General features: G+C 46.2%; 1 protein-coding gene across 3 annotated transcripts; it reads left to right on the plus strand.

Annotated features, from left to right (window-relative positions):
- Nucleotides 1–4504: 4504 nt before the first annotated feature.
- On the plus strand, nucleotides 4505–8964 carry RPS14 (ribosomal protein S14). Of its 3 annotated transcripts, none has more exons than XM_082835539.1 (5): nucleotides 4505–4621; nucleotides 5489–5639; nucleotides 6144–6305; nucleotides 7837–7913; nucleotides 8847–8964. In XM_082835539.1, exons 2-5 carry the CDS (start codon nucleotides 5491–5493, stop codon nucleotides 8912–8914), a joined length of 456 nt encoding a protein of 151 aa, XP_082691665.1. In that variant the 5' UTR covers nucleotides 4505–4621; nucleotides 5489–5490; the 3' UTR covers nucleotides 8915–8964. The 3 variants fall into 3 exon arrangements, with proteins under 3 accessions (XP_082691665.1, XP_082691667.1, XP_082691666.1); XM_082835541.1 differs by having other exon boundaries at nucleotides 4540–4617; nucleotides 8847–8960; XM_082835540.1 differs by lacking the exon at nucleotides 4505–4621 and adding an exon at nucleotides 4692–4824 and having other exon boundaries at nucleotides 8847–8960.
- The last annotated feature ends 1684 nt before the right edge of the window (nucleotides 8965–10648 follow it).

Genomic DNA, 10648 nt, shown 5'->3' on the forward strand with positions numbered 1-10648 from the left:
GCTGTCTATACCTCCCTTCCTCTCTTGAATCGGCTCCATTCAAGCTTTTGCACTCCCCTCCCCCGACCCCTGCCACACACACCTTGACCTCTTGCCAAGGTCCCCAGTGGCCTCCAAGCTGCTACATAAGTGGTCATTCTCAGCCCTCATCTTATTTTACCTCTCAGCAGGCGGACACAGCTGCCTGCTCCCTTCTCCTTGATTCCCTTTCTTCACCTGGCTTCCTGGACACCCCCTCTCTGGGTTTTCCTCCCATCTCACTGCTCCCCACTGCTTTCTCCTTGGTTATCTCCTTCTTGTCCCCACGCTTTAAAGCTCCATCCTTGTTCCTCTTCTCTATCTGCCCTCAGCCCCTGGGTGGTCACAAGCAGTCTCATACCATCTAGATGCTGAAGACTCGCAAATTTACACCTCCAGCCGAGACCCTCTCCTCAATCCCAAACTCATCTACCCCCAAAACCTCGTTGACACCTCCACTTAGATATACAATAGACATCTCAAACTCAGGCCTAAGACGGAACACCTAATCTCCACTCCACCCTCCCCAAATTTACTCCACCCTTGGCCTCCCCACCCCAGCTCATGGTGACTCTGGAGTTAATTTTTTTTTTTAATGTATATTGAAACTTATGTCTTCATTGGGCACTTACTCAGTGCCAAGCTCTGAGATACAATAATAATGGCACAAAGCTAGGACTTGAAAACTGGGTAGGAATTACCTAAACAAAGGCAAAACGAATGGTCTGGGTGGGGAACATGTATACACAAAGGTCCTGGGGTGGGAAGGCACTTGGAGAGCTGAAGGAATTAAAAGCAGCTGGGGGGGGCTTCCCTGGTGGTGCAGTGGTTGAGAGTCCGCCTGCCGATGCAGGGGACGCGGGTTCGTGTCCTGGTCCGGGAGGATCCCACATGCCGCAGAGCGGCTGGGCCCGTGAGCCACGGCTGCTGAGCCTGCGCGTCCGGAGGCTGTGCTCCGCAACGGGAGAGGCCACAACAGTGAGAGGCCCGAGTACTGCAAAAACAAACAAACAAACAAATAAACAAACAAAAAAACAGCTGAGGCGTTGTATGTGAGGGAGGAGGGATGGGAGATCAGGCTGGAGGAATTGCAGGAACCACTTTCTGCGGGCTCTTACTTCGCAGTTGCCTTGTCTGTTTTTCCCATCCCACCCAACCCCATGCGCTATCAGTACTGTGAGCACAGGAAACATATCTACCACCACCCCTCACAGGTGATTCATTCATTTAGTAAATACTTACTAATCACCTAGTAGGTATCTGGCACTGTTCTAGATACTTGGGATACATCGATGACCAGAACAGATAAAGATCCCGACCAACTTGGAGTTTACATTCTGGCAGGAAAGGCAGTAGTACCTAAGTAAATGTCCTATTATGTTAGAAGATGACCAGTACTATGAAAGAAGAAGTCAAGCAAGGTAAAGGGTATAGGGGTGTGAGGAAAGGGGTGGGGCAGGTGCAGAATTAAATAGAGAGGGCAGGGTAGCCTTGTTGAGGAGAGATTTGAGCAGAGGCGTGAAGGAGGAAAGGGAGCAAGCCTTTCCATTATTAGCGATAATCTAAGGGAAGAGGGAACAGCATGTGCAAAGGCCCAAAGGTGGAAACACCACTGACATATTCTAGGAAGAGCAAGGAGGCTGGTATGACTGGAGTAGAGTTAGTGAGGGGAGACAGGTGGGTGACAAGGGGATGTAATGATGAGAGAAAACGGGTGGTGGGGGCAGATTATATAGGCCTTTAGGACATTGTGAGGATTTTGGCTTTTGCTTTGACTGAAGCCATTTGGAGAGTTTGAGCAGAGGACTGACAGAATCTGACTCATGTTTTAATAGGATCAGTATGGATGCTCTGTGGAGGATAGTCTCTCAGTGGTGTGGCATGAGGGACTAAAGTAGAAGCAGGGGTCACAGTTAAGAGGTGAAAGATAACTGGTACCTGAGACCAAGGTGGCATTAGTTGGGAGAGAAGGAAGTGCTCACAATTTGGTTATATTTTGAAAGAAGATCCAACAGGATTTCCTGGTAGATTAAACATGGGACATGAGAGAAAGGGCTGTCAAAGAAGACTCCTCTAATCCAAAGCAGGAACTTACTCCACACTGCTCCAGACTCAGCTAACAAACCTCCTTTACCGGGGAACTCAGTGTTCGAGAACAAAAAAGGTTTTTCTTTCAAAGAATATAAACAGACAATTCACAAGAGAGACGCAAATGCGCAAAACAATCCACAAAGAGGTGTCTGACCTTATTAATTATGGAATAAATACAATACAGCAAGGAGACAGATTTAGTTTCTCAGTTTAGCAGAAGTGAAAATTGATATCAACTTTCTGGAAGGCAGTTTAGCAATAAATATCAAAACTTAAAATATATGTTCCTTTTGACTGCTGGTAGTTTACCCAAGGAAGGACTATCACAAGTGTGTTGCTGACACTTTTGTTTATATTTGAAAATTCTGGAAATAAATGTCCTACAATAGAGAACTGACTAAATAAACAATGGTATAGCTATAGAGAGGAATATCATATAGTAATAAAAAGTAACGCAATACAGGTATTCCTGGTTGCTTGCAAAGAAGAGGATTGAGTTGCTGGGGACAGAAATGACAGGAGTAGGGTTTTTGGGGTTTTTCTTGTTTTTTTGGAGTAGAGTTTTTTAAAACATACTTTTTGATAACTGCAATTTTTAATTTGTGTGAATACATGTAATATTCAAAATAATAAATGAAATTTTAAATATCTGTAAAAAAAGTATTGTAGATCTCTATTAGTTGTTACGGGAGGATGTCCACAATGTTGAGTGAGAAAAAAAGTTACCAAATGGCATATAGAATACAATTTCATTTACATGAGATTGTATATTATATACTAAAAATATAGGTATAGATATAAGTATAGAAAGTTATTTCTGGAATGACGCTCCAATTTAATAATAGTGGTATCTCTAGAAGAAAAAATTTAGAGATGATTTTTACTTTTTTGCTATACACTTTTCTGTATTGTGTGGATTGTTTATAATGAGCATGGATTTTTTTTTTTTTAAATACTATCAGGGGAAAATATTGTAAGGTTATTTTCTTTTAAAAAGGAAGTGCCTCGGACTTCCCTGGTGGTGCAGTGGTTAAGAATCTGCCTGCCAGTGCAGGGGACACGGGTTCAAGCCCTGGTCGGGGAAGATCCCACATGCTGCGGAGCAACTAGGCCCGTGTGCCACAACTACTGAGCCCACAGGCCACAACTACTGAAGCCCGTGAGCCTAGAGCCCGTGCTCCACAATGAGAGAAGCCACTGCAATGAGAAGCTCACGTACTGCAACAAAGACCCAACACAGCCAAAAATAAATAAATAAAATAAATAAATTTATTTAAAAAAAAAGAAAACTAGAAACAGAACTACCATATGATCCAGCAATCCCACTCCTGGGCATATATATCTGGAGAAAACCATAATTTGAAAAGATACCTGAACCCCTATGTTCATAGCAGCACTATTTACAATAACCAAGACATGGAAGCCACCTTCGACAGAGGAATGGATAAAGAAGAAGTGGTACGTGCATACAATGGAGTGTTACTCATCCATAAAAAAAGAACGAAATAATTCCATTTGCATCAACGTGGATGACCTAGAGATTATCATACTAAGTGAAGTAAGTCATACAGAGAAAGACAAATATCATATGCTATCACTCGTATGTGGAAACTATTTTTTTTAAATGATACAAATGAACTTATTTACAAAACAGAAACAGACTTACAGACATCGAAAACAAACTTATGGTTACCAAAGGGGAAACGGTGGTGTAGGGATAAATCAGGAGTTTGGGATTAACATACACACACTACTATATATAAGATGGATAAGCAACACAGGTCTACTGTATAGCACGGGGAGCTCAGTATTCTGTGATAACCTATATGAGAAAAGAATCTGAAAAAGAATGAGTATATGTATATGTATAACTGAATGACTTTGCTGTACACCTGAAACTAACACAACATTGTAAATCAACTATACTCCAATAAAACTTTAAAAAATAAAATAAAATCGCTTTCTTTAAAAGGGAAGTCAAAACAGTATCTATTTGATAATGTGGTGAGGATTAAATGAGGCAATGCATATGAATCGCTTATCCCAGGCTGGTATACAATGCTAAGTATTGAATAATTTATTCTTATTTTGCCAAGTACACAGAAGTTGAAAGTCTACGATCACCGTGGTTTTGTTGTTGTTGTTCACCTCCACACCACGGGGGGCGCTGCCGCCCCCCAGGCTGACCAGGCTCAGGGTCAGGGAAGTCGCGGTCGCCGCCATCTTAGGATACAGGCCTTCCACACCCACCGTGTGCGGCTGCTTCGTGCAGTCTTAGAAGCAGACCCGCTCGCCAAGACACCCAGCCTCTTACCTCCTTAGGCGCTCCTTTAAGTAAGCTGTATTCTCGAGGGCGTTTTAATCTCCTTGGAAACGCTAAAATCGGCGTCTTCCGGGAGCCTGCCTCGCCCCGTGACCGCAGACGTACACTTCCGGGGACACGTGCGTGACCCGTCGCCCCGCCCTCTCCCTCTCTTTCTTTCTGGTGGCTGATTCTGGATAAGACTAGTAGGTAGGATCCCTGGGCGAGGAAAATCGGGTGGCATCCTGCGGCGCGGGGACCTGCCGGGGCCGGGGGCGCGGGGCTGGGGTCTTTCCGTGGAAGACAAACCAAGTGCTGGGCGAGAGGAGCTCGGCGGGCCGACCCAGACTCTGGTTCGCGCCCCGTCTCGGGAGGCGGCGGTCTTGCTTCAGGGAAAAGCCGGTAAAGCAGGGGTGAGTTCAGGTCTCGCCTCGAAGGCATAGGCCCCGCGCCACGACCACACCTGCGCTGAAAAGGTAGCACAGCATGGTTGATTGGGAAAGGAGCGGGAAATTTAGTCCTTTGTGACCTCCCACCTTTACCCCACCAGCTTTTTCGTGAGCGGTCGCAGGCCGGTCCCCTGATTTCTAGTTTATTTTCGATCTGGAAAGTAAGAGTAGTCGTACGAATTCCGTGAGGATGTAGTGAGGATTCCAGAGGGGAATGCAGAAAAAATGGCCCTTCGTTAGGTGTTTCCTAAATCTGAGTGACTGCTAAGTCGGGCACGTTTTAATTTCTGGGCGCTCAGGGCAGGTTTCTCAAAGCCAGAAATTAGGGGAAGGCTTAATTTCTCCTAACATCAGTGTTTGTTGAGCATCTACCGTGCGCCTATTGCCGCTGAAGGCCGAGACGAGGGACGTTCAAGTCTTGCCACGGTGGGCTGGGAGGTGCAGGGCAGGGTTAGCCTCCAGCAAGCGACACCTGGAAATCCTGAGCGCTGGCGTGTTCGCGGCGTGGGGCGGGAGCGCAAGTGCCCGCGTGTCCTGCGCACCTTTCTCGGGGGAGCAGTTATTCCCAGAGAAGTAAACTTTGGGGTTTTCTGTCGTTAACACAGGGATTCTTTTTTCTTTCCTTAAGAAATGGCACCTCGCAAGGGGAAAGAAAAGAAGGAAGAACAGGTCATCAGCCTTGGTCCTCAGGTGGCCGAAGGAGAAAATGTATTTGGTGTGTGCCACATTTTTGCATCCTTCAATGACACTTTCGTCCATGTCACCGATCTTTCTGGCAAGTGAGTACCTAGGTGGAGAGGCCCAGGACCCAATTAACAAGGGTTGGGGTTAGAAACGACCCTGGAACTGGGTGGCAGTTTAAGGGGATCTCTTGAAATAAATGTTGTAAAATGTTCAAATAAGGATATGTGCTTGGTTGATGAATCCACAGATGGTGTGATCTCCTAGGTACTGGAGTTCTGAGAGAGAAGGAGACATTTTGTGCCCTTATGGGCTTACAGCATGGGGAGCTCGTATGTAACATGAGGAGGAATTACTCATGGAGTAATAGGAGGATTAAATGTAAAAGTACATGTAAATCGTCGATACAGAGCTTAGTTATCTAGGATCTGAACCCCATCAAGGCAGAGCCCATGGCAGTCTTGTCAGATCAGGATGCATGTTCAATTGACCTTCATTCTCTGCCCTCCCTGAGTAGTAGTGCTTTTTATTCATTAGGATGTGGTATGCACTCTGAATCCTTGTTGGGTAGGAAAGAAAGGACCCTGTGCATTTGTCCCCAGGGAAACCATCTGCCGTGTAACTGGTGGGATGAAGGTGAAGGCTGACCGAGATGAGTCATCTCCATATGCTGCCATGTTGGCTGCCCAGGATGTAGCCCAGAGGTGCAAGGAGCTGGGCATCACTGCCCTCCACATCAAACTCCGGGCCACAGGAGGAAATAGGTAAGGCTGGGACTGGGCAGTGAGGTCACTGGGCTTGGGCAAGACATCCTAGGTGTGTACATAATTAATACAGGCATACCTCAAAGATGCTGTGGGTTTGGTTCCAGACCACTGTGTTAAAGCAAATATACCAGTAAAGCAAGTCATGTGAATTTTTTGTTATCCCAGCATGTATAAAAGTTACGTTTACACTGTACTGTATGTAGCCTACTGAGTGTGCAGTAGTATCATGTCTTTAAAAAAAAAAAACCAGTGTACATAACCGTAAGTTAAAAATAATTTGCAGCTAAAAAAAATTCCTAACTATCTGACAATGAAGGGTTGCCATAAGCCTTCAATTTGTTTTTTTAAAAAAGGCATTATCTGTGAAGTGCAGTAAAATGAGATATGCCTGTAACTGGTTCCTGCACCCTCCCCTGCGCTAACTTACTGTGTTAATTGAGCACTCAGCATACGAGGTACTGTGTTCTAAGTACTAGAAGAGAGTGATGGGGGAAAATAGATATGGTCTCCATCCTCTTATGTGGCTCTTAGGCTGGTGGAGAGTCAGGCTTTAAGCAGTATAGAGCAGGGGAGCATGTGGTTTCTTTTTGCAGCAAGTGCTGGGAAGCAAAAATGTGTCAAGGATAGGTTGGTAATAAAGTTTAAACTAAGACCTAATGTTGTGGTTAGAAGTCAGTCCAGTGAAGGAAGGATGGGAGAGTATTCCAGCCAGGAACAACTGGAAGGAAAAGGTCTTGGGGTGGAAATGAGCTTGGCACATTGTGGAGAAGTGGCATGAGGTGTGATAAGATAGGAGCGGGTGAGGTCCTGCTGGGTCTTGAAGAACCTAGTTAAGATTTGGACTTGGGCTGGGGGCAGGGGGTCATGAAAACTTGTTAACAGTAATGACCTGTTGAGGTTGGGTTGTATGATATTTATTTTATTGTTGTTATTTGTCTTTTTTTTTTTTTTTTTTTTGGCGGTACGCGGGCCTCTCACTGTTGTGGCCTCTCCTGTTGCGGAGCACAGGCTCCTGACGCACAGGCTCAGTGGCCATGGCTTACGGGCCCAGCCGCTCTGCGGCACGTGGGATCTTCCCGGACCGGGGCACGAACCTGTGTCCCCTGCATCGGCAGGTGGACTCTCAACCACTGCGCCACCCGGGAAGCCCTGTTATTTGTCTTTTAAGATGACTGCTGTTTTGGGAACAGACCAGATAGGAAGTTGTTAAAGTGGTCCAGTGGACCGATGATAGTGTTGTGGTCTTGGGAGGATGGAAAAGGACAGATCACCAGAAACATTTAGAATCACAGCATGTGACCAAAAGGGGCACTTCCTTAAACAGGGTGCAGGCAGAGCAGGATACAAACTGTGACCCATGGTGCTGGGGGGAGTGTGTGACAAAAAGTAAGTGGCATACTAAGCCTGAAGTATTTATGGTCTGGCCCTTTGCAGAAAGAAAAGTTTGTAGAGCCCTGAACTAGAGGGTCGTGGGATCTTCTAATGACTTGGCCAAAGGCTTTTCTTAATTTAGATATTCATATCCTAGGACCAAGACTCCTGGACCAGGGGCCCAGTCAGCCCTTAGAGCCCTCGCCCGTTCAGGAATGAAGATTGGGCGGATTGGTGAGTGCCCCTCTTTGGCTTATGCTTGGATTTGCTTTGAAGCACGGACCCCGGAAAGCATGTGGTCTGCTCAGTGGATACAGGGCCTAGTCTGGTAACTTTTGCCAGTTAGGTTTGTTAGTAGGGAGTGCAAGAGGCACCATGTGACATAAACTCTCTCCCTGAACACCCTTGTTGCCTTGATGTGAATGTCCTGCATTGGGACAGCGCCGTCTCATTTCTGAACTTCTGTGCCTGATGGTGACTGGTGGAACTGACAGGAGATGAATTGTCCTTTCCAGATTTCTCATGGGGGTTGCTGTTGGTATTTTGGGGGGGTGTCTCCTGCGTGATCATTGACTACTCAATATCAGTAGGGCAGGCCAGGCATTGTGACAAGAGTGTATGGAGGGGGCAGTAGCTCCCATGGTTGAGAATCACAGCAGTTCTCTACACTTGTGTAGTATTTATACCCTCATGTCTGATCTGGCCACTTACAGCTCTTAGGAAGGAGATGCTAGCCTTCCCTATTGTTTCTGTAGCAACGTGTACTGATCCCTCAGTCTAATGGTCTAGCCCTCTCAAGATTTTTTCAGAACATTTTCAGCCTCCTAGCTATTAAAAAGGAGATATTCTTCAGTTTATGAGGATTTTTCCACTAGAGTCAGTGCGCTAGGTGTCAGAAACCTGGATTTATCACCTGCCTCTGACATCCTGTGCAAGTGACCCACTCTGAGCCTCAGTTTCCCCTTCTGGTAAGTTGAGTTCAAACCACATCAGAAATTTTGAGGAAGCAGCAGATGGGGCAGCTCCACATCTATCTGTTAAATACTGAGGACTTAACTTGTGAAGCAGCAGGATCCACTGCTGATCCGTTAGACCAACTGGCCTAGGGAGGCCTGGACCCCTTCCCATCCAGCTCCAGGCAATGATGTTTTCTCTTCCTCCCCACAGAGGATGTCACCCCCATCCCCTCCGACAGCACCCGCAGGAAGGGGGGTCGCCGTGGTCGCCGTCTGTGAACAGGACTCCTCAAATTATTGTTTTCTGTTAATAAATTGCCTTGATGTAAGTTCTTTTCGACTCTAGTCTTTTCTCCTTTGTGTAGGGGCCACCCTTGGGGATATTTTGATTCCTTCCTTCTGTATTTAACCAGGGTGTGGGACTGTCTTGAGGTCATGGGTGTGTTGATAAACCAGCAACCATTTAATAGATACATTGCTTCAGAGAATGTATCTAACCTGTCAAAGAGGAGCACAAGAGGTACTGATGCAGCCCCTACCATGGGACAGGGTGAGCCTGTGTTCTGTGAGCTGGTTTCCTGGGAGGAGGAGCCTAAGGAAAGGTGAGATAATGGTGGCTGCGGTTGGGTCTTTTCTACACTGCTTGTTGTGGTGTTAAGTTACCTCAGTCATCTAAAGCCGACCAAGGCCTTGAAGACCTTGTTTTGAAAGTGAAGGTGTTGATTCCAAAAGTGGACCAGTTCTTAAAGAGCGGGAGTGGAGTGGAAACTGTTGAGCTAAGTGTATGTAGCCTGAGCAGAAGAGCCTTCCAGACAGCCATATATAAACACGTGTGGGTGTGTACTCGCCCCCCACACCTTCTGTGCAAAAAAGGGATCGCACTCTTGCATCTTGCTTTTTCTCACTTGGCAGATCTTGGAGGTTGTTCCACATCAGTACATAAAGTACATAAAGATTCGGTCACCCACAAATACACACCAAGCCCTATTTTCGTCGGTGATGAAAAAGAAAGTTTCTGCTTTCCGGAAGCATGCATCCAGCTCCAAGGACCCAGTGGCACCAGATGGTACTGAGTGTTCTGCAGAGGCTTAGCATAGCGCTGTGTGATAGTGACTGCTACCCCAAGGCAAGACAATGGCATAATGTTTTCAGGGTTCATCACAGCATGTTTCAGGACTTCATTCCTTTTTATTGCTGATTAACGTTCCATTACCTTGATACACAGATCTCTTCACAGTTCTCTTCCAACTTGGAAGAACCTTGGAGAGGTGGGTCTTGCCATGGCTCCTACCAACTTACCCTGTGTGATGGACAAGCCATCTTTTTTGAGTCTCTTTGTTTCTTCATCTTAAAAATGAGTGATTACAACCCAAAGTATAAAATGAGTCCATGCTGCTGCAGGTGATTTGAATAAATTAAGCCATAAATCTTAAAAAGGATTCTAAATAAAAGTAGATGCTCCCCCTTCCAGTAAGTGGAACTTACTGTGGGCTAGACTTAGTGACTCACGAACATGGAAGAGGGAAAATGTTAACTTTGTTCTGGAGAGACCTTAACCAAACTATTAAGGTTGCTTAACACTTCTGATATATCATGTTGATAGTACTCTGATTTGACAAGATGAGCACTTCACCTCTGAATTCTCTCTGAAAACGCATAGTCCAGTTAGAGGACGTTCTACTGTGTTATCAACATTTAAATGGTCAAAAGTTACGAAAAACAAGGACTTAAGACCAGAGGAGGGACTTCCCTGGTGGCACAGTGGTTAAGAATCCACCTGCCAATGCAGGGGACACGGGTTCGATCCCTGGTCCAGGAAGATCCCACATTCCAAGGAGCAGCTAAGCCCGTGCGCCACAACTACTGAGCCTGCGCTCTAGAGCCCGCGAGCCACAACTACTGAAGCCCGCGCACCTAGAGCCTGTGCTCCATGACAAGGGAAGCCACTGCAATGAGAAGCCCGTGCACCACAACGAAGAGTAGCCCCCACTCGTCGCGATTAGACAGCCCGCA

This window comes from Leucopleurus acutus (genome assembly GCF_964270905.1).
Source record: "Leucopleurus acutus genome assembly, chromosome: 3".
Classification (NCBI taxonomy): domain Eukaryota; kingdom Metazoa; phylum Chordata; class Mammalia; order Artiodactyla; family Delphinidae; genus Leucopleurus; species Leucopleurus acutus.